Here is a 23,310-nt window from a genome sequence, read left to right as displayed (position 1 = left end):
ATCAGAAAAGAAATAAAGAATTATAGAAATGTCTGCCTGTTAAAGCTTTTTGAACAGCTGCACTCACATTAAAGGTGAAGCTTGTTCCAAATTGTTGCGACTGAAAGAGCAAAAGCACGGTTCCTCTTTGTGTTAAGCCCAGATTCTGGCTGATTTTCTGATCTGAAGGGTCTAGTTGGAGAACAAAGGGTTAAAAGTTACATTATTTGGTGCTGAATATAAGAAAATAGAACACTAATTATCACCAGAAATCTCACGCAAGCCACAAACAAATATACTATAGAGATGAAGATATGTCACGTGTCAGAGGCCATCCAATAAAGGTCTAGTCTTCAATAGCAAAAGAATAATCCTCATATCAAGAAATACAAACGAGAACAATACAGTTTTGTAACCAGGCTTATAAATGAGCACAAATACAGTTATCTTTTAGCAACAAAAAGTGATACATTATTACTGCCAAATACATTGAAGGTAGATTACATAATGACCAGCTCATTGCAAAATGCAGATAAAACTGATTTTGATGGGAAATGATAATCGATTAGTATTGGGAGCAAAATGAACAACACCAACATGGGTTCCACAGTGAGAACATGGCCTCTTAGCGGTTTCAAATCAAACTGCAGCACTCTGAGCCAGCAGGCACACTGATGGGCAGCTGCGTAAAGACAGACAGAACTAAACCAGAATTTAAACAATGCTGCCTTCAAAATAAAAGCACAAACTCGCTTCATCACTACGCAAACACACTGTTTAACTGGTCAACTGTCCTTGCAATCACTCTAAGCAATATTTTAAAATGATACTTTTCTATTAATGAGGGGTAATTTAATAACAGAAGACATGCTGGCTCTTAGTGGGTTACACTTAGTGTATTTTATAGGTGGCATGCAGGTCTGCAGAGAGCCAGCTTTGGCCCCTGAGCTTATTTAACAGGTAATATGCACACGCTGAGGACCCACTGAGTGTATTTTATTGGAGGTATGCAGGCCCACAGAGTGCCCCTTTGGCCCTTCAGCTTTTTGTATAGGAAACATGTAGCCCTAAAGAGGGCCTGCTTTGGCTCCACAGCATTTTATAGATGACATGTAGGCCTGCTTTGGACCACTTTGACCCCCTCAGCTTATTCTATTAGTATTATATATGTCCACAGAGGGCCCACTTTGGCCCGTCATCTTATTTAACAAGAGCCGCTGACCAATAGTGGATCAAAACAATCACACTAAGACTCACAAATGCTATTTAAACATATCAAAATATATTTTTAGCACACCCGATAATCAATGAAAGGCAAGAACGAAGCACAGCAACTGTAAAAGCCCATGAAAATAGGTCATTATTTATGAAAAAAAACAAAGCAAATGCATTGGGTTTGGAAGATTTGGTTTCAATTCCGTTTTTGTGCCTGAAGATCTAAAACGGAAATCTTGTCTCCATGTTGTGTAACTTGACAGTGGAGCAGCAGAATGGAGTAACACCGAGACAGTCGTGTTGGTGAATAAAACGGGAAATGAGCAACACATAATAGAAACGTGGCCGTGGGAGGCTCGGACCGAACCACATGGAGGAGGTGCTTTAGGAAGTATTTTCTCTACAGCGTGTTTTAGGTGATTCTGCCCGTTTGCACTTTTAATAACCGTGCAGGCATTCGTGGATAAAAACAGAGAGCTCGACAGCAGAAGACTCACTCCCAGGTTATGAGATATGAAGCTTTACCACAGTTCACACCAGTCATACAAAAGGAAAAGCAGTTTCTTCTTTATGGCAGTTATTACAGCTTATTTTTTAGACACGGGGATTTGAGAAAGGAGGTTTGAGCTTCTGACAAGCCAGTTTGGAAATTGTTGTCACTTTGTTGATCAGAGGAAGCCCTCTCTTCATGAAAACAACACATTTCTCATTTTTCTTCCTTTTAGTGCACACACCACTGCATAAAGATAAGCACCTGACTATAATATGTGGTGAACCTCTCATGCCAGAGAAGAACTCCACCCTGTAGAGGCCCAGTTGAGTTGGGTTTTCTCAACTGTGTTTTTTTTTTTTTTTAAATCTAAGTAAATTGTGAGGCTGCTGCACTTTGTCTTTGAGCTCCTGCTGAAGCACTTTTCTATGTTTTTTGTGGTATTTTTTTTTACTTTAAGTGCTAATAGTTGGCGAAAGAACCACCCTTTGTTGACACCTGCTGCCCATCTCTTACGCCACTCCGGGATAAGCGCCACACTGGAGGTATGGAGGCCCACTCCATGTCGGGTCATGTTGGTCTAACTGGAGAAGATGTAGGAGACCATGATGGCTTTAGAAAACACCAGAACCATCACCGGGACATCAGTGACGTCCTTCAGCAGATCATGGCCATCACAGATGAGAACCTGGAGGAGGCTCAGGCCAGGTAATAAAAGTACACACAAAGTCTACACAGGGGAAATATAGTTTCCCCCAATCCTTACTTCCACTGCACCTTTTTGCACCTCTAACCGTCCCTAATCTCTAGAGCAACACCTGCTCACTCTTAATGAATTGCTATGAGGTTTTGCCGCTGATGGACTGTCTGAATAATGCCCAAGTACTGGAATGAGCCAGAGGGCAGAGGTTTGAGATGATGATAGTCATTGGGGAACTTGACCCAGAAGGTGAGAGATCAGGGAGGTGTAGCTGGTGTGAAACTGCTTATTGGTTTCATAATGAGAGGAACTGCTGTAAAGAGCCTGTTTGACCGCTATGACCACGACTCCCATCTACTACCATCAACACACAAACATCATAGGTCTTTTTAAGCGTGGTTCTGTCTTTTCCAGCATTTTCCAGCAGTTCCTACACATTACGGTAACAATTGACTTAATCTCAAGTTTCAAGTGCAGTAGTCGGCTGAAATTCCTAGAAATTTGAAATAAAGCCGAAGACTTTGGTCCATTTACATGTGCAGTATTGTGATGCACATGGGTAGGGGACATATTAATCGTTTTAATGTATTGTTGTTCATGTAAAACACCATTAAACTGTACCGACAGTAGGCTCAAAACAGTATTCCAACATGAGGAAAGCTCTCATATGCCATATATACAATACATCAAATACAGTTTGTCCAATATGCACCAAATTGAAAACTGTCTTTAACAGAATATAATACAATGTTTAAGGTGATGTAGAAACGGTGCCATCACATGTTTAAAATACTGTCAGCACTGTCTGCAGCACATGTCTCAGAGTGTGTATTACAGCTGAGCAGAGTTTTGGTTTGTCTTTACAGTAAGGTACTGTGATTAGTTTGTGAAATACACTGCTGGAAGGTTAACAAAAATGACCCCATGATTTTCTATTTCAATGTAACTTTTTCAAATATATATACACTTTTAAATAATTACAATTATAAACTTGCTCAAATCCGTACGCTTACCCATTTTTCCTGCTTCTAACACATCAACTTTGAGGACAAGATGTTCACTTGCTGCCTAGTACATCCAACTCCCTAACAGACGCCGTGATGAAGAGATAATCGGTGTTATTCACTTCACCTGTCAGTGGTCATAATGTTATGCCTGATTGGTGTGTATATACACCAATCTTGCATTTTCTGATATATCCATATCAGTATTTTTCTCCCTAAAATTAGCATTGGGTGCAGACAATTCAATATCAGCTGGCTTTTTATATGTTTGTTTCTATTTTTGTGCCTTTCATTTTTCTAATAATGCTTTTTTCTTACTATAATGCATTGCATTTTCTCTTCTCTTCTCTTCTCTTCTCTTCTCTTCTCTTCTCTTCTCTTCTCTTCTCTTCTCTTCTCTTCTCTTCTCTTCTCTTCTCTTCTCTTCTCTTCTCTTCTCTTCTCTTCTTCTCTTCTCTTCTCTTCTCTTCTGTAAGTTTGAATGTCAGCTATGTGCTCAGGCCTGTTTTCAGTCAAAGCCCTAAACAGGTCTGGTTAGACACTCACTCTGCTGAACCCAGCGACATCCTATATAGTCCAGACCACAAGTATTTCGACATGTACACGTTTGTACTTTGCTTCAGCAAATTCAATTTATGTTTCAGATAACAGAAAGTAATTTCAGTGGTTTTACATAATTACCAAAAGAGCTGTGTCAGAGATATATAGCTGTTATTGTGCTGAGCAACCTGATAAATGAAGAATGTGTAACTATCTGGACTGTATGTCTAAGAAATGATGGGTGTCAGGGCCTCTAGCCTGTATGTGCTAACAAAGAACTGCTTGGAATGAACAGTCTGTGCCTCTGTCTTATCCTTTGATTTTCCTTTAAAGGAAACATGCTTTAAATTGCCACAAAATGAAGACCGCCCTCTTCGATGTTCTGTGTGAGATCAAAGAAAAGTCAGGTAGGATTTCTAGTTGTCACTTTCTTTCTTACATTTTTTACACCAGGCAGTGAAGAAAAAGGTTACATGCTGATAAGATTAAGCATTTTACTCTTTCAGTGCATTCATGAGGTTGAACATGCATTATTTTAAAACATTCTTTCAGATCAGGCTGAGATTATAAGGATAAGGGGTTTTAAGGGGGAAGTTTTGGAGATGTAAATCACTGTTCATACCTTTGAATGTGAGCCACACGATGACACATCTGTGACAGAGACCGAGAGAGAGATTGGAGACACACAAACAGATTGTATAGAAGACCAGCTACATTTTTTCCCAGCCTTCGTTATCCAGCTGCTGCTTGATATTAATGCATTAATGTCTCTCTTTCTCCCTCTCTTGCTCTTGTGCTCAGTGTGTCGCACTCTAGCGCCTTCAATTTGTGATGGGATTTTTCTAAAAGTCACCCTCTGCTCGCTGCCTTGGTGGTTTTTGGTGATGGTCTCCTCCAAATGCTCAGATGGTGAAAAGAGTTTGAAGCGCTACTGCTGGAGGAGCGTCATAACGAGAGACGCTTTTGACTGAGAAATTCATGGGAGCAACAAGAATCTTCTGATCTGGGTGATTAACATTAGGAACGTGTTGAGTTGACGCAATGTTTAAGTAGCTGTAATTGTGTGTCATTTACATCGTGAACTGAACAGCAGCAGGATGGTTGATACAGACACCTAAATATCAAAACATTCCTCCTAATTCATTACCACCTTTTTTTTTAATGCACAGCTTTGATTTTTTTCAAAAATGTGTATTTCACCAGGTGGGAAATCTACACTTAAGCGTAGAAAAGTCCTTTCACACAAAGCACAGAGAGGTGTGCGTTAAGGCTGAGTCCTTGTTACTACTACCTCATTTTAGTCGCTCAGCTTGGAAACAGGATACATGACATTGGCAGAACTTGGAGGGATTCAGAGTTTCCAGGGAAAACGGCTGCCTTGCTGACCCTCATTCAGCCTTTCCCACCTTTACAGCCCAAATTTAGGCAATCGGTCATGAGAGAGTAACAGGAAGGTGCCAAAAAGAGGTTGAATACATACAAGAGAAAAGGGAAAACTGCAAAGATAGAAGACAGAGTGGATGATTTTGACCTTTCTTCAACACTTAAAAGAATTATGTTGCATTTGTCTGCATACTCTGCTGTGTGTTCCTCCTGTTGCAGCATTTACTCAGACAGAATGGGTCAGTATGTGTTGTCTGCTCTGATCTGAGTTTTATACAGTTTAGTGAGTGGGAGAAAGTGGGAAACTTGGGAAAGTGGGATTGTTCCACCTCTCAGTCCTAAACCATCTTCTTCATAATTGTAAAGATGATTAAAGGATAAGGCTGGTGTTGCTCTATATCTTTTTAACTTAAGCAAATCCCAGGAAAAGCTTGAAACCTGCACTTTGTGACTTTCCTATTGGTCTATGGATCACCCAACCTCGGCTATTTGTTTCTGCTATAGTTCTACATTCTTAGAAATGGGTTACAAATGTGTAGTTTTATTTTGAAAAAGTTTCAGACTCCTGCACAGTCTAACTTGCAAAAACACGTTTATTGGTGATGTTTCTATTGAGCAAGGGAAATGGTTATGCAGGAATTATCATGGTTTTAATTCCTTAAGTAAAGAGAAGCTCAAATTTTACATTTTCGAGTTTTCAAATGTGACTATATTAGAAAATTATTTTGACAACAGAAGGAATCGTGATTAGAAGATGAGCCTGACATCAAAATGCAAGTAAATATGACAGCTTTCATTTGTTGTGACCAACCACCTAGCCCACATAGGGATATGCCCCTCAAAGTTTACCCAGAATGCTTTTTTAAAATTTACCCCAGTAAATCATCAAAAAACAGATCCAGAATATCAATACTTGTTTCTATGACTTCATGTCATAGAGATTATACTGCTGCAGTTTTGCTATTAAAACTATTACATGTTCCATGATATTGATGCTCAAAGTTAATCATAAATAAAATTGCGCCGAACAAAATTTAGATTAGAATGTGACACCTGGACTGAATGCAAAATTCATTTGGCTGCTTCCTTTTTGTAAGTTGCATTCATAAAGGTTTCAATAAGCACATCTGGACATAAAAGAAACAAGAACTATATTGCTTACAGCTTTTCTTTATTCACAGGAGAGGGCACAGTGTTGGTTGCAGTTTTCATGAGAGCTCAAGAGCATATTTCATCCATGAAAATTTAATTTGTGTATCCAGTGTACTTACGAATTTACGAGGGCTCAAACATGCGAGAAAGGATTATGCAAATTGGAAAGCACAGCATTTCCACCCACCCCTATGTACTTCAAGGGCCTGTAAGTCTGCAAATAGTCATAGTATAAAGGTAAAGCTATGCATGCCTTTGATAAATATAATTAAGTTATTGTACATAAAAAATCAGGTAATTCTTAAGGTGCTATGTGGGAGTGACTGATGTAATTTTTCATGGAACGCCCCATCAGGCAGCATCTGGAGGCCGTATAATCCAGCTGCAGGGGCGCAGAGGTCAGGTGTTTGCTGAATTAATCGCATTGTTGTGGACTGGTGCTCTTTGCAGTTGATGTAAACAAAAGTGATGTACAGTTGTGATCTGCAGACTTTTGATTTATGACTTTAGCTCATAGATTATATTGTATCAGCAGTAGTTGATAATCTGGCACACTGGCATGTTCAGTGATTAAATACATTACTGATCATCAAAGCAGCACTTTACTGTTGTATTACCAGGAAATTACTGGTGTGTCTGACAGATTGCTGAAATCTGAGGCCATCACAGATCATTATTGTTTAAAGGTGTGTGTGTTCTGTCATGGTGAGCCTGATGTGGAGGCTGTCATTGCCATCTTTGTGGACTATAAATGGGCGATGATCAATGGACCTACCTTTTATTCGCCACCTCATTTGCATAACTGTGCAAATGAATGACCTTTCAAACGAGCTTACATTTTTCACAGAGTCTTTAGTGGCTCCTTGAGAGCTGCTGTCGATTAGCAGCTGGGTGTGCAGGGATGCATGTGTTATGGGTGTCTTGTGCGTACCAATGAACCAGCATCGCTGCCATAGAAACAGCCACTGTTTTTGTTAATGTAAACCTCCCTCCTCTCAGTGTTTTTGTTGTCAGTCTTCTTGCTCTTTTTCTCTTGCTTTTCTCACTTCAGTAGCTCCAGTGTACAGAAAAACAGACTGTGCTTAAGTTACTTTACCGCCTCCAGCGAACACAGCCACACAAACAGAGCAGTAACTGAGCTTGTGTCATCCAATATTTATGCTGGGACTCTTCCTGGACTGCTTAACTGGTTTTCCCTCAAGTTTGACTGCATAGCCTGTAGATCCGAACCAGTGAGGAGTTTTTCTGTTGCTGTGTTGCAGAGAAAACTTGATTCTTTTCTAAATCTGGGGCTTCTTTCTTGAGTGTTAAGCAGCTAGTATTTGACTTTTGATACTTTGGGTGTGGTTATACTTTATTGAGGTATGTTGAGGGGGAAAATGGGACTAGAAAACAAAATGAAAGAAGTTAATTTTAGTATGGAAACTGTGTGTGGATCTTTTATTGTTCTCTGCTGGTTTCTTAGAGAACTCTGCTCACAAAGAAAAAAACTCCATATAACATCTGAATTATGCAGGGTTCTGAAGCAGCAAATTCACTTATTACAAAATGATGCTGTAGTGTGGTGTGACCAAAGGCAATGACACCAAATGCAAAGCAAACCTCATTTTTATTCAGCAACATCTTGCTTTCTGTGATTCTTTCATGTCTTAAATCACAGATTAAGTTCACAATGCGACTGTATTTGTGCTTCAAATTATGATCCAGAGTTAATTCAGTGATCAAAAGTTAAAAACACTGACTTCAAAAAGAAGCTACTAATTATGTAAATTCTCAGTGAATCCATTTTAAATATGACACTATAAAACACACTGATCTCCACAAATTACACTATTTGGAAGCAGCTTAAAAGTTTGAATGTCAGCGGGGTTGTAATGCCTCATACAGTGTGTATCCTGTTTTTCTAGCTCTGCATGACAGAGCCAGAAATTCTGAATGAATTGTGTTACATAAACAGAACATGTCATGTTATTCTGCTCCTCATTTCCTCAGCGCTTTTCAGCCAAATGTGTCTCATTTTGGAGTTTATTCTTGTTCCAGTACCACTGATTCAATGATGCGCCACAGTGTGAGAATAAAAAGCTGTAAGCTCTGAATGGTCCAAGTAGTTTTTAGTGCTAAAACCTGTAATGCTGCCAAACAAAACCCTAAAAGGCCAAAAGAATTCTAGGAGTTGAGGAAAGTACAGCAGTAGGTGAGTAGGTGAGCAGGCTGCTATAGTAAATAAAGCTCGATTTTAACTAGAACATCTGGATTTAAACATGTCTTGAACTTTGCCTCATTGCTTTTTGGGTCTGATGTGGCTGTGACACTTCCTGTCCTTCTCCACAGCCCTCAGTATTCAGGGCATCCAAGAAAAGGACTCTCCAGACTCTCACCTAATGCGACTGGACAACATGCTGTTAGCGGAGGGGGTTGGTGGTCCGGAAAGGGGCGGAGCCTCTGCAGCAGCGTTTGCTGCGGCAGCTGGTGGATCACCTGATGATGGGACCTTAGAACATGCCGAGTACAAAGAGAAGCTCAGTCAGATACGACAAATTTACCACGCCGAGCTGGAGAAATATGAACAGGTAAAGCTGTAAACTGAAAAGCAAGCTTCAACTATCGAAGGATTCGACTGTCTCTGATTTGCCTGGAATTTTTTGAGCATAAAATATGGATATTTCTAAAAATATCTGTGAAATTTTGCCTTTGTATATTAAATACTTTCCGAGATAATAATTTATTCAAAGTTGTCCTTTCACCCATTTTTAGCACTTATTTCACATGTTGAAATTTGAAGTTAAATTTGAACAACAGTATCTCAGGAACTATTAAATATTAAAGCCTGAAATGTTCCCTGTTATTCCTCACTGTCTCATTATTTCATAATCTGTTATATAAGACAAGTAGATCAAATAGTCTCTGATTATGGGTGAGGTGAAATTTTTTGTGTAAATAAGCCATAATCAAAAGTCTCATCTTTAAGCATACATTAACAAAAAAAACCCAATAATGCAGAAGTCAGTTTAAAAGAAAAATGTATTTGATAAATCAATCGTGAAAATTTCACAGATACCATTTTAAATATCGACAGTTATGGTAAAAAAAAAAAAAAAAAAAAAAAAGGTTCAAGCAAATGAGAGATGGTCAAGCAGAAAGCCCCTGGTGGTTTGAGATGGATAGTAATGGAAGCAGTCATGCTGCCAAATAAATTTGAGTGAAGATCTTTCTTTGTCCCCCTCAGTCACATCTCCTTGTCTCATACAGGCGTGCAGTGAATTCACCAGCCATGTGATGAACCTGCTGAGGGAACAGTCCCGTACGCGTCCCATCTCACCCAAAGAGATCGAGCGAACGGTGGCGATCATTCATCGAAAGTTCAGCACCATCCAGATGCAGTTAAAGCAGAGCACATGTGAAGCTGTCATGATCCTGCGTTCCAGATTCCTGGATGCCAGGTTGGTTTCCAGCATATTTACAACACTGTGAAGAAGAGTATTTGCTCTTTTCTGACTTTTTATTTGCTTGATTGTCCTTTACTGTCAGGCGACAACGAAGGAACTTCAGCAAACAGGCGGTAGAGACTTTGAATGAATATTTTTACTCCCATCTGGCAAATCCATACCCCAATGAGGAGACTAAGGAAGAGCTGGCCAAGAAATGCTGCATCTCTGTTGCTCAGGTAGGGACGTCGAAGACAGGATTTTCAATAACAAGAATAAAAAAAACTGATCAAGAACACAGATTGTACCTGGTTTATTGTAAAGACTCCAGCTGAATCTCTTGACTTCCTTCAGGTGGCCAACTGGTTTGGAAACAAGAGGATTCGGTACAAGAAGAACGTTGCAAAGTACCAGGAGGAGGTGAACGTTTATGCCATGAAAACATCTGGGGACGCCGCAAGTGTGTCTTCAGTGGCAAGCTCAGCCAACTCTCCAGCGACACCAAACACAGGTACCAAACACATGAGGGTGATTTCATTAAAACGGATGGGAGCAACTTATAATAATAATAATAAATTTTATTTATAAAGCGCTTTTCCAAAAACTCAAAGACGCTGGCTTAGTTGCCACATTGTGCTTTAGGTGAAGTTCTTCCTCCCTGCACTCCTTCCCCCAGTTTACTCAGCTCTGACTTCATTTGACCAAATTAACCAAATCAAAACACCTGATTTAGAAGCAAAGTGAACATGAGAGAAATACAATCTCCTGTTGCTCCTTTTATTGTCTTGAACTGCATTACCTTCTCTGCAATTCTGATCTAGTGTGTTGGCTCACGTTTGCTACGTGGCAAAGGCACTAAAGAACAGCACTTAAATAATCGTGTTGGTGATCTTTCAGAGGTTAAATCAGCTTCTTATCATTCATTAGAGCTGCTTGGTTTCCTTTTCTGTATGAGACCAGTAATATACACAGATTTTTTTCCACATAAACACAGGAGAGAAGTTATTTTGAAATGTTCTTGTGAAATCTTGCAGACTATTTTGGTGCCCACATCCACTGGTGCCCAATAGTTTTACAACCATGCATTAAAAGCAGTAGTTCTCACAGTAGTCTGTAATATCAAATACGTAATCTAATAATAGTCGAGACAAGATGGAATTGTATGATTTTGACATGACCTTGATGTCTGTGTTGTTTCTGTATCAAGGTGCAGATGTCACAGATCATCTCCAACAGTTTAATTATTAAGATAGCACATTAATTAACAGGTTTCTCAGTCCACACCAAAGTGAGGCACTTTTTCATTTACTTCTCCGAGCTGCTAATGTTGACTGAAGTTTTGTGCCACTGCGAACTTATTCATGTTGGTTTGTGTGTTCGCAATTATGGATGCAGTTTGCTTTGGGTGCATTTGTTAGTTTATGGATATTTTTTTTTACAAAATACACATGAGAAATGGTTTGGCATTCGTTCTCATAATGACGAGGATTATACAAGTCAGCAGTTAAAGTGGGGATTCTCACTTATTTAAGTCATGAGCAGATTTGTGAAATGAGTTTCACTTCTTGGCTGAGAGAAACTACTGATTTTAAGTTTGCCCCTCAGCCATCATAGCTTCCCATCTTTCACAGCCTGTGTGATGCCAGGCTCCAACTATCATTACCAGGAATGTGAAAAGATAATTGTTTCCCTCGTGGTGTGGATGATACTGGCTGTCTTGTGTTTGAAAAATCTTAAAAAGAGAAAAAAAAATGACCGTGGGTTGCACAAGTAGGACGGTGTGGATTTTGCATCATTTAGTCGCAACATGTCACAAGCATTTTGTGGAAGTTGTCTACTAATGAAAGAGACGGCGGTGTGTTTTTCTCAACATGTTTTGAGGTGTCATGAGTCGGTTGTCAAAGACTCTCTCACACTGACCAGGAGTAAACAATCAATTTTCAACCCTCAATTTTTTGTTCCTGATCCCAAACATCTTTCCAGTCACACTATTTTCATGCTGATATTAGATTCACAGGCAATTTGGAGTTACTGTTGAGCCAAATTTGTGTTAAAAAATAACAGAAAAATCAACAAACGATGTTAGCAGCAGGGAAACTGCTGTCTCTTGAAGGCCAGGATAAAGTGTGAAGTAGTTAAAGTTTTTTTATTGTGCGTTTAAATTCTGCTTCTGACATGTTCTCTGTACTGTACTGTACTATACCCAGCTTTATGTTACACACCTGATGGAAAGTTTTGAGAAACCACCTGGAGGCGCTGTTCTTCCTCCTCACTGTCTCCATGTGAGTAGCTGTTGTTGTTGCATATTGTTGCTATAGCTACACACTGGGATGTCATGTCAACAGCATGTGGTACTGTTGACATGTTCTGAAGTCACTTTTGATGTAGTTCATTTACATTAATTATAAAAAGTCACTAACTGGATCTGTACATTGGGCTGTTGCTGTATATTATTAGGAAACAAACTAAAATCCCTTTTTTGTTGATTTTAGTTATTATTTAATTATTGTGCAGATGGTTTAATTTCAACAAAGACTATAAGTTTGGCATACATTTAGAGGTTTAATGCCAGGATAGGTGAAATATCTAAAACTGTGGCACTAAAACTGCATTGATCAAGGACGACAATAGTCCTATTCATCAATAAATTTCATGATATGCAAAGTACAAGAAGAAATTCAGATCAAATGAGAGTTGTGAATACAGTGTAGGTTCTATTGACATTCCAGAGACAGATAAAATGATGGGATGTACATGTTTGTCTGTTGTTTTTTTTAAATATGTTAATACTTTATGATGTAAAGTCAAACCTATGTTTCAGTTTTGACCCACATGAAGAATCTACTGTTCAGTTGGTCTCATTTGGAGATTAAGAACTTATATCAGAAAGATCTATGCAGATTTGCTCAGATTAGGTTTCACCATTTTGGGTAAAAAATTGAATCAATAGTAATGATGTTTAATTGTGTTTTTTATGCTTTGCTGCTACATCAGTGTGCTCCCTGTCATGGATCACTGTAATGCATACAAACAAGACAAGCTTAATAATTGTATTGAAGCATCTGCATAATCAGGCAGTGGAGTCATTCAGCAAAAATCAACATGCACTGATTGGTTAGAGGAATTGTTGCGTTTCTAATTCAGAAATTACTAGGAATAATCAGAAGCAAGTGGATACTATAAACATATACTGCACTAAACAAATTCATATGTATTACTGGCTGACATGCAGTCCCTGTCTGAATGTATCTTTTGCTAGGTGGATGAAGGCTGGCAGTACAGTGTACAGGAACTCCAACTGTTGGTCGACTTCCAGCTGAGTCACAAACAGACCCTACCGGATCTCCCGAAAAACTCTTTCTTTTTATTTTGCCTTGTGGTGCCTTTCCACACATCTACCAGGAGTTTCCTTTTTACCCCTTTACATTTTAACAAATCAATTTTACAACAATTTAATGTCTTCCCTCTGAAGGGGTTTGGGCCTGCATGTGGTTTTAAAGCAGACGTGGATTCATTGTTTTATATTGTGACATTGTAACACACAAAAAGTACAAAAAACATGCACGTTGATTTTTTTTTGGATGTTGAAACAATTATTGTAATATTGTTTTTTTTAGGAGCAAAGTACAGAACAGGATACACCTCACATAACCAAAAACAAATAAACACATTTTTACTTATTAAGCTTTTGCATCCTGTGGTGTTGCTTCAGAAAGCATCTGGTTTTCAGTTGGATTCTATTTATGTGATTTTATTTTATATTTTATTGTGTAATTTTAATATTCTTTTAAGAGGTTATCGCGTTCCTTAAATGCTTTTGACAAAACTGAACCAAAGAGGCGTCAAACACAATCGATTATATTCAATGTGTGGAGCAACACTTGAACTGTTTAATCAGTTCTGAACAGTCATTACTGACCACGTGTTTTCTTTTTGGGCGCCCTCTAGTGTTCAGTGGTGTCACTGCATCTCATTGGATTTGGGATATTTTGAAACAGTGTTGTTCTGATCAAACTGAATTTGCAAAAGAATGCATCTTCCACAAACTCTTGGTTTCTCTGCCTTTCTTTGTAGTTACTCCTCTCTTTTTCTCGATAATCTTTAGTGCTGTCTTAGAACTAAAAGAACCTCTAGGAAACCTGTTTGATTTTAGGGTTCCTCAAAAGAACCTTGACAGTTCAGAGAAGGTTACTGAAGGAATCTGCAATAACGTAAAAGGAGGAGGATTTTTTTTAGAGAGTAAACTGTAGGCCCAACTTACACGTTACACTGTATTTACATATTTACACTTTGTTAGTTATGTCTATTAATTATGAATATGCATTATTTTTGAATTTCCCTCGGGGCTAATAACGTATCTATCTATCTATCTATCTATCTATCTATCTATCTATCTATCTATCTATCTATCTATCTATCTATCTATCTATCTATCTATCTATCTATCTATCTATCTATCTATCTATCTATCTATCTATCTATCTATTGAGAAAAGTCATTGTCTGACAGGTCAGGAGGATTTTTCAACAATCGTGAAACATGCCAAGATTTTTTTAGGTTATAGTTTTTTGTTCTACATTTATGATAATGCTAGTTTTAGAGACTGGTTTTGGATATTTGGGCAAATCGGGTTCTTGTCTGCCAACAGATTTGTGTGTTTGTGTCATTCTTGACAGCAATGCCAAGGTCCCTATTTGCCTAAATGCCCAGTCTCCTTTTTTATTTACAAACATCTACTATATTATCTAATATTTTTTCTTATGTTTGGGGGTAAATAGCGCATTAATAATAATAATAATTATTAATAATAATCACGATGAGTTCAAAAGATTCCTCTACAATGGTAATGACAAGGAGCCTTCTTTGTACGTGAATAACTGAATTAACAGTATGTTGATGATTTTACACGAGTCTGTATTTGTTGGTTCTTTAAAGCTGGTTTAAAATATATATACTGCACCCAAACCACTCAGCTTACTAATGCCAAGAAGTTTTTTTTTTTTTAACACTTAGTACATTTATTAATCAGATGAAATGTTGTTAATATACACTTGAATTTTTAGATGAAAACATGCCAGTGACTGTAAATTCCCTCTGTTGTGTTGGTGTAAAGTAACTCATATTTAATTACATAAAATTGCTACTGGACTGCACAGTGGTGTAGTGGTTAGCACTTTCGCCTTGCAGCAAGAAGGTCCCTGGTTCGCGTCCCGGCTTTCCCGGGATCTTTCTGCATGGAGTTTGCATGTTCTCCCTGTGCATGCGTGGGTTTTCTCCGGGTACTCCGGCTTCCTCCCACAGTCCAAAAATATGCTGAGGTTAATTGATTATTCTAAATTGCCCATAGGTGTGAATGTGAGAGTGATTGTTTGTCTCTGTATGTGGCCCTGCAACAGACTGGTGACCTGTCTAGGGTGTCCCCTGCCTTCACCTGAGTCAGCTGGGATAAACTCCAGCCCCCCCGCGACCCTAGTGAGGATTAAGCGGTGTATAGATAATGGATGGATGGATGGAAAATTGCTACTGCAGTTAAAGCTGAGAAATTTTTGTAAATCTTCATTTTCATAGCAGGTCTGTGATTATTGTTTAGGATTTTTACCATCTGTTGCTTTCTCACACCCAACATTGTGCAAAGTTATGTTGTAATCTTCTAACAGTGATTCAAGTATGGAAACCGTAGATGCATTTTGACCTACAAGAGACTTACGGCTTTGAAACCATTGCCTCCGTTCATGCTGGGAAGGTTCCCAACACATTTCTATCTCATGTATATAATAGCTTTATCAGAACTTAGGCAATCACCATGAATACTGCTTTTAATCCTCTGATTATTTTTCCTTTATTTCAAAATAGTCACAACTGTTATCCAAGATGACTTCATCAGGGAGTAAAAAATCAACCCCCAAACTTTGCTGAAGGAGCTAAATTAATTGCATGAGGAAAATGAGATTATTCCAGCATTATAGCAGCGTGTGGCATGAATTATTCGAGCAGCATTTGAAGAACAGAGCTCAGGATTTAATCTAAGTGCTGAAGTTGGATACAAATCAGATTTGAATGCCATTTGTTTGCTGGAAGAGCTGCCAGAGTGGATCATTTCAGAATATCTGATACTGCAGTGAGTGGAACTCAGTGTACTAGTTTATCAGTACAATCAGATGACAGACTAAATCAGTGGAGTTCTCTTGTAATGCTGCAAATGAATCAGCAAAAACAGCTTTGTCACTGTTGTTATTTCATTAGTAAAATGATCTGACAGTCTGGTGTTACAGTTAGATATTTACACCTTGCTAATCTGCAAACATTATCAGTTTGTAAATATCCCTTTAAATGTGTTGCAATGAAAATAAATGTGTTTCAAGGGAGGACAGTTTTACTGCTTAATATTCAAACCAGAATTTTATTCAACTATACAGAATATTGAAGTGACTAATCTGAAGTGAGGAACAATAATAATCCTGCTCTTATGAGTTTTTTGAGATTAAAAACCTATTTATGTATTTTTGAAATGCACTTCTTCCCAGCTTCACAGTAATATGATCGTCTTCATCCCCAAAAAACATGGTGAAAACAAGGACAATTGTGCCTTCAGAGTCCTCTAGAACAGCGTTTCATCAGCCTTTATCACTGCAACTCACCGATCAATACAATCACATGGAGTGTTTGCTTGGAGGGTGATCATTTTCTTGGAAAGCACAATAATCCACTTAGGAGTGAAGTGATAAAATCACAGTCGTCCAGTTATTTGACACACTTAGAAATGATTGGAAAGTCACAAAATCCATTTTTTGTACTATTCACTCATATACATCCTGCAAGCTCTGAGCAAATAATATTAGATACATGAGTTATTTGTAAAGCGTCTTGAGACAATTTTGACCTGTAATTGGCGCTATATAAATACAACTGAAATGAACAGAATTGAATTGAACAGCGTGGCAACTTAAAAATCATTAGATGTCATTCAGATCCACCAGAATCAGACAATCATTACTTCAAAAAGAGTGCAGAAATAACTAGCCGTCAATGCTTCATACGTGACTGGAACATGCAGACAATATTTGAATAGGGGAAGGGGTTGGTGAAGGGTTAAAGGTTGAAAGTGATAAGAGACAGACAGAAAGGTTTATGCAGCAGAGAAAGTGGGACTATTCTGTGCTCATCATGGATTTATCACCCAGAGTTCTGATCCTGTGTTCTCTCTTGTATTCAGGTAATTAATCTGCTTAAATTTAAAAAGAAATTGCACTCAGAAATTATTTAACTATATAGTGTCCTGATTATTTTGGATAATTCACAGATTACACCATAAAATGTTTTCTTTGGAATTACCATTTGTAAAAGAAATATTCTGTAAAAAAAAAAAAAAAAACTGTTGACAATGATACTGTTTCTTGAAAGAGATGCTATTGTTGACATAATATTTCTTGTTTTAAGAGCAACACAAATTACATTTTTTCCATTACGTTGTTATAGAGATATAAATCTCAAGACATCTATCTCAAAATCTGGGCAGATCATTTAGGTAAACCAGCCTGTTAATTTCATAATATAATGTAGTTTAATCTTTGTTTGTGAGGAATCTCCTTATTTTTGTGCATTTTTCTTTTTTCCTTTGTCATCAAGCAGCACTTCTGTTCAATCTGAGTATTTGTTCAGGTTATTTGCTTTGGGGTGGTGTTTGTTTACATTGTATTTTACCCAGACCTGTCTAAAGGTTCACAGAGCTGGTTTGTACATGCATGTATTCTTGCATGTGTGTGTGACATTAAAGATCCCATCTAGTCAAAATCAAGTTTTTTTTTTTTTAACCATGTTAAGATGTCCGTATGATGGTGAGCTTGGATGTTTTTATTCTTTTAATTGCCTTTCAACAGGGAATCAATTCACATTAAAGACTCTTTCATATCAAAGTGAAAATGATTTTCTACAAAGTAACATCAGGTAATTAAAACTACAAAATGTAAAATCAACGATTGCACGAGATTACTATGTCAAAGCAATAAAAGGTGAAAATTTCCAAGGAAGATGAATATTTTGGGTGCTTTCTGTCTTATTTTTCATGTTCAGAATCAATTCCTGGCTAAAATATGTTTCGTTGAATTACTCCAGTATTACTTCTTGCCATTGTGTAGTGTTGAATAGTTTTGCAAACGACTGGTTGGAGAGACAGGATTTTATAGAGCTACACATTCTAAAGGAAATAACAGCATAGAGCTACATCTAAACCATTAAAAACCCTTTAAAATATGTAACTTTGGTACTCAGAAATGAGTTTTTAGGGGTTGAATCCACAGTCTGTCTGTCTGTCCAGTGGCTGGTCAGGCTCCAGTTGTCTCAGTGGTGCCTGGGGCTGCTACTGTTCGCCAAGGAGAGTCTTCCAGTTTCAGGTGCCAAGTGGGGAGTGGCGCTCAGCCAGTTCAGCTGGAGTGGAAGAGAGCCAACAACCAACCCTTACCAGGTCAGGATTGATGACATGTAAGCATAAGCACTCCTCATACTGTATCACCATCTGCGAGGTTTCACTGAATCCTCCCATTTCCTTCCAGACAACGCAAAGATCGGACCTGATGGGTCTTTGCTGACGATTGCAAACGCTCGACCTGGAAATCAGGGCCAATACCGCTGTGTGGGGATCAACTCGGCCGGCCGCAGCTCTGCCCAAGCTGTACTCAACGTCAAATGTGAGCTTCACACTTTAGCTTTTCCACTACTGAGTGTGTGCAATGGCAAAACTAGTAAGACTCCCTTTTAATTAAAAACTGAAAACATTCTAACCTTAAACCCCTTAAACCCCACATTTTACCCAGTAGTAACTGCACTACATGTGTCTCAATGTGCATCAGATATTACTTAAAGCAGCTGGTTTATGTTCATGTTGTTTTCATCGGAAATACTCAGTGTCATAATATGGAAACAAGTTGACAAAGTAGAAGACGTTGCTCATAAATCCACTGAATGCTATGACTGGAACCTGCCATTCTGATTTTATAGTGAGCTTCAGTTCATTCTTTAGCTGCCTTTAGCGGCTTTTCTGTTTTGTCTCACTGTCATTGCACGGCATCATTTTTGGCCACAGCAGGCGGCAGCTTTCAGGGAGAAAATCCATTGTTTATGACATACTTGGCACCAAACAGCAGACAAACCCAATTAGCAACAGGCTGGTGAACAAAGTGGCGAACTTAGCAGCTGAAGAGCCAGATATTTCTCTCAGGAGCAGGTGGAGACCAAAAACTGAGCTACAAGAGAGTGAATGTTAGATGTATTCAGGATTTGCTAGGCAACCTGCTCCAAATTGGCTGCTGGATGTGTAAATAAGAAGCTGTTTCAGTTTGTTACTGCATCCCCCTCTCTCTGTCAGATGCTCCTAAAGTTCGGGTGACACCACCAGGACCTCTGCGGGTGAGGATTGGTGAAGCTGTGTCAGTGGATTGTCAGGCCACAGGAAGGCCACGCCCAACACTGTCCTGGAAACGCCAAGGCTCCACCCTGCAGCTGGTTACCAAGGAGACAAATGATGTCAACACCATACAGGTGAAACATGAACTCATGCACATACTATATCATTATTTCTTTCAACATTTAAAGTAACGAACAAATGTGTTTTTTCAGTGGCCTGCAGTGCGTCCAGAAGATTCAGGAGTTTATACTTGCCAGGCTGAGAACAATGAGGGGATGACGGAGGTCAAAGTTGAGATCATTGTGGAGGGGGGTCTTGGGGCACCAGTGGCTACAGTCAGCGCAACAGAAATGACCGTGGTGGAGGGACATACAGTCACAATGGAGTGTCAGGCCAGCGGTAAGACGTCTAAGTGCTTATGTTTTAGATCAGTTCTGTTCTCACTTGTCAGTTTTCACTTTCTCTCTGTTCCTCCTTCCAGGTTCTCCTAGTCCCGTCATCACCTGGTCCAAGCTTCGAGCACCGTTGCCATGGAAACACACTGTGGCTGGTGGGGTTTTGACACTGACCAGCGTCGGACGCCAAGACTCGGGGCAATACATCTGCAATGCAACTAACATTCACGGCTACAGTGAGGCGTACACGCAGATGGAGGTGGACAGTGAGTCAGAAACGTAGATTAAACACGAGCGTTGTGCATTCAGATTCTTTGCCACTGCTTGTGTTAATGACCTCCTTCTTCATGCAGGTCCTCCGTACGCCACCTGCCTGCCCGACCAGGTGAGGCTTCAGCCCGGAGATGCCCTTCGCCTGCAGTGCCTCGCCCACGGCTCTCACCCCATCCAGTTCACATGGACTCGGCTGGGCAGGGCTGGTATGCCTGCAGGGACAGAGACCACCAAGGATGGAAGGCTGCTCATAGCTCACGTTAGACAGAGCGATGGCGGAACATACAAATGTGTGGCCTCCAACCACATTGGTTCAAGTGAGGCAGTGGCAAAAGTCACAATTAAAGGTGAGCTGATGCTTAGGCCTGGTGCTTTAAAGTCCATTAAGTGTTTCTTTTACACTCTAATCTTGTCTTTTTCTCTTCTTTATTTATTTTTGCAGCTTAAATTAATCGGATCACACCATGTCTCACTGACTTCTATGCCTTGCTTCTAACTTCTGCAAACCTGGATTGTCCTGGATTCCATCAACATAGTTTAAAGCTTATTACAAAGAAAACAGAGAAAATGATATTTTAAAGATTCATATTTTTGGTGTATGAAGATGAGGCCGCTTGGCATTATTGTGCATTCTAGGTTAATTTTGTACTTTTATAGAAAAGTAATCACCTATTCTCGCTATTGTTGTTGCTATCTCTTTTCGCCGGTTGGAAGGTTTTTACTGGAACTCTCTAGCAGTATGTGTGGGAGTTTTTTCTTCGGGTGAAATGTCTCTGCATCCTGCCTTCCTCCCCTCTACGCTGTTACACTGTCAAGGTTAAAAGGAGGGTCCAAAATATAAACAAGAACATGATCTCTTATGCCATTAAATGTTAAAGTAATAAATAACAAATAAAAAAAAGTGTTTAATGTGTAATGAAAAGCTTTGTTCTCATCTAATTTTTTTAACCTTGAATATCTGCTATAATGAAACTATTGTGGCTCCATAGATTATTATATCTTTGCTCTGTACACCTTCATTTAAAGATACATTTAATCAAAAATAATCAGGTGCATGAGCTCCTTTACTCTTGATTATGATTGAAAATAAATCTAGTTGTGTTTGTGGTAACTGTGAGTGCAAAGTTAGCGTTATCCATGGAGCCACAGTAGCCACAATGAGAGAACTAAAAATAAAATGCAGCCTGTGGCTCATTAGGGTGTTCTATACTACATACAGTGTCCAACAATACCTGAATAACAGTTATTATTCTTTGTACAATCATAGTCAAGCAGTAGCTTAAGAACTGATGCACAGCATCTTTTTATTTTGTAACACTTCATAGTGTAGAGACCAGAGTGGCCCCCAACAAGGAGAGAACGGAAAATGTGCTCCAAAAATCACATAGATAGATGGAAGCACAAACATTGAAGGGAACATGGTCCAAATCCAGAAATATGACCATGATGTTAAAAATAAATAAATTGCTACACTGTAAAGAGCCTAATTTGGATAAGCAGCAGTGCACATAAAAGGTTTTGTTCTAATACTTAGACTTAGACAGACTTTATTCATCCACAAGGGAAATTTTGTTGTCACAGTAGCTCAGAACAGTAATCTTAAATAGACCAGAGAACAGCAATAGAATTATACAATAGTAGGATATAATAAAGAATAGACTAATTAGTAAAAAGTAAAAACAGAATACCGGTAGTGGTAAAAAGTGAAAACCCTAAAAACTGCTGTTGTTTTGCTTTATTAAGTTTAGATTTTTTTTCAGCCAGGAAAGCAAACATTTACATATGAAATATGTTGTCAGTTTATCCAAATAATGCCTATTTTCTGACAATAATACAGATGAGAGGATCTCAGATTTGCAGCTGCCAAGATGAAATGACAATTAAAATGAATGGTTTATATTATATATATATATATATATATATATATATATATATATACACACACACACTACAGACTGGGTTACAGAACAATCTCTTGACTGTATGTAGCTGTCTGATGGTATTTTTAAAGATCTTTTTGTACTATTAAGTCCAGATTGTGTAAGGTACAGTTGTTTTGATGTGTAATCACCAGAGCGACTGTAAATAATCCTCCTGTCCTCTAGAGTTTAGACTTAAGCTTCACTTATACTGCAGCCACAAGGTCAAACTGAGTCAATCTGAGCCTCTAGCATTGTGGAGCACTTTCAGGGCAGCAGTTTTGTTCTGTGGCTTTTTTTGTTTTTGTTTTCTCTAGTTGTATTTGCCTGATGACATTTTTGGATTTGGAGCATGTTTCTTTTCATATTTGTACTTTCACTTTTGGTATTTCTATTGGAAGCTCCAAAGAAAAATGTTAATAAGGAAGCCACAATGCATTGATTTTGTTAAAAAAACAAAACAACCCCCCACCCTCCCAAAAAAACAAAACAAAACAAAAACTAATGTATAAAATTTGCTCCATTCATATAGTTCCCAGATTATAATTCTATGTGTCATTTTGTCATGTGGCTGTCTTATGACTGATGTCAAATCTGAGCATCAGCCCACACTCACTTCTTTAACCACATGGTGGCAATATGTAGCTTTAAGGCACACATTCATTGCCCTCAGGCCCAATCTTAGCCCTCATACCCCTAACAAATGGTGAGGTAGATGCAGCCCACAGTTTTGGCCTTGTTTTCCAGACGAGTATATGTCATCCTTAAGTTTATAAAAGACAGAAACCTTTGGCTGATGCACTGCAGCTCTCTGTTTAAACACAGACTATTAACGCCTCCTGAACAGGCAAAGTTCTGTTGAAGCACCGATGGTTCAAGCAGTTCTGCCTAAATGAGGAGTTAGATCAACATGTAGAGACTGCGGCTTCGGCATAGTGTTTAACAGTGAGCTGCCATTTCCAGAGCTGCTGCCAGATCTGATCGTGGCCTCCCTCGTAAAACACCCAACCTCCACGGAGAAACAGGCCTTACACTGTTCCTCTCTCCATCTTTACAAGCATCTTCAAAGCTGGGGGAGGAAACATCTGCCCTCTGTCACCTCACTCCACCCCCACACTCCACAGACGAACCGAGGAGACGAATAAATGCACTACAGGGGATAGTAAAGGAGGAAAATCTGCATACATTTTTAATTTAGAAAAGATAAAGAGCCATTTCAGTGGAAAAGCGAGGATGAACGTATCAGTGCCAAGAGGAAACTATAATTCATTAGATCTAAATCTCCTCTCTCTGCGTATCCTTTTGTATACATATTAACTAGACATGGACATATACTACCTAATGGAGCCTGATATAAACAGAGACAGTCATAGGACTTTGGATGACGTCCCAGAAAAAGGATGTGCGCACAAACTTACACAGACAGTTTGCTGCA

The 23,310-nt window shown here is 38.8% G+C and overlaps 2 protein-coding genes across 6 annotated transcripts; both read left to right on the top strand.

The window, feature by feature from the left end:
• The first annotated feature begins 1,433 nt into the window (after positions 1-1,433).
• LOC111569913 (pre-B-cell leukemia transcription factor 1-like) lies at positions 1,434-13,934 on the top strand. 5 transcript variants are annotated; one of them, XM_023272358.3, is made up of 9 exons: positions 1,434-1,573; positions 2,145-2,392; positions 4,262-4,335; positions 8,795-9,033; positions 9,713-9,903; positions 9,992-10,127; positions 10,243-10,399; positions 12,096-12,170; positions 13,148-13,934. In XM_023272358.3, the coding sequence occupies exons 2-8, from the start codon at positions 2,232-2,234 to the stop codon at positions 12,125-12,127; spliced, it is 990 nt and encodes a 329-aa protein (XP_023128126.2). In that variant the 5' UTR covers positions 1,434-1,573; positions 2,145-2,231; the 3' UTR covers positions 12,128-12,170; positions 13,148-13,934. The 5 variants fall into 5 exon arrangements, with proteins under 5 accessions (XP_023128126.2, XP_054866196.1, XP_023128125.2 ...); XM_055010221.1 differs by having other exon boundaries at positions 1,445-1,573; positions 2,154-2,392; XM_023272357.3 differs by having other exon boundaries at positions 1,452-1,610.
• A 3,009-nt stretch (positions 13,935-16,943) lies between these two features.
• Positions 16,944-20,878, top strand: LOC111569914 (basement membrane-specific heparan sulfate proteoglycan core protein-like). The gene is made up of 8 exons (XM_023272360.3): positions 16,944-17,101; positions 18,203-18,349; positions 18,438-18,572; positions 19,250-19,422; positions 19,501-19,687; positions 19,770-19,949; positions 20,037-20,303; positions 20,399-20,878. Exons 1-8 carry the CDS (start codon positions 17,017-17,019, stop codon positions 20,401-20,403), a joined length of 1,179 nt encoding a protein of 392 aa, XP_023128128.2. The 5' UTR covers positions 16,944-17,016; the 3' UTR covers positions 20,404-20,878.
• Positions 20,879-23,310: the final 2,432 nt, after the last annotated feature.

Source organism: Amphiprion ocellaris, chromosome 4, assembly GCF_022539595.1.
Source record: "Amphiprion ocellaris isolate individual 3 ecotype Okinawa chromosome 4, ASM2253959v1, whole genome shotgun sequence".
Lineage (NCBI taxonomy): Eukaryota > Metazoa > Chordata > Actinopteri > Pomacentridae > Amphiprion > Amphiprion ocellaris.
This window is presented reverse-complemented; position numbering and strand designations above follow the sequence as displayed.

What these genes read in the sequence shown, in the direction of transcription:
- LOC111569913 (XM_055010221.1), top strand. An exon ending in CTGGAGGAGGCTCAGGCCAG is followed by an intron (nt 2,393 to 4,261) that starts GTAATAAAAGTA and finishes TTTCCTTTAAAG; the next exon opens with GAAACATGCTTTAAATTGCC. An exon ending in TCCAGATTCCTGGATGCCAG is followed by an intron (nt 9,904 to 9,991) that starts GTTGGTTTCCAG and finishes CTTTACTGTCAG; the next exon opens with GCGACAACGAAGGAACTTCA.
- LOC111569914 (XM_023272360.3), top strand. Translation starts at nt 17,017, where the DNA reads ATGCAGCAGAGAAAGTGGGACTATTCTGTGCTCATCATGGATTTATCA. An exon ending in CAACAACCAACCCTTACCAG is followed by an intron (nt 18,350 to 18,437) that starts GTCAGGATTGAT and finishes ATTTCCTTCCAG; the next exon opens with ACAACGCAAAGATCGGACCT. An exon ending in CACGCAGATGGAGGTGGACA is followed by an intron (nt 19,950 to 20,036) that starts GTGAGTCAGAAA and finishes TTCTTCATGCAG; the next exon opens with GTCCTCCGTACGCCACCTGC.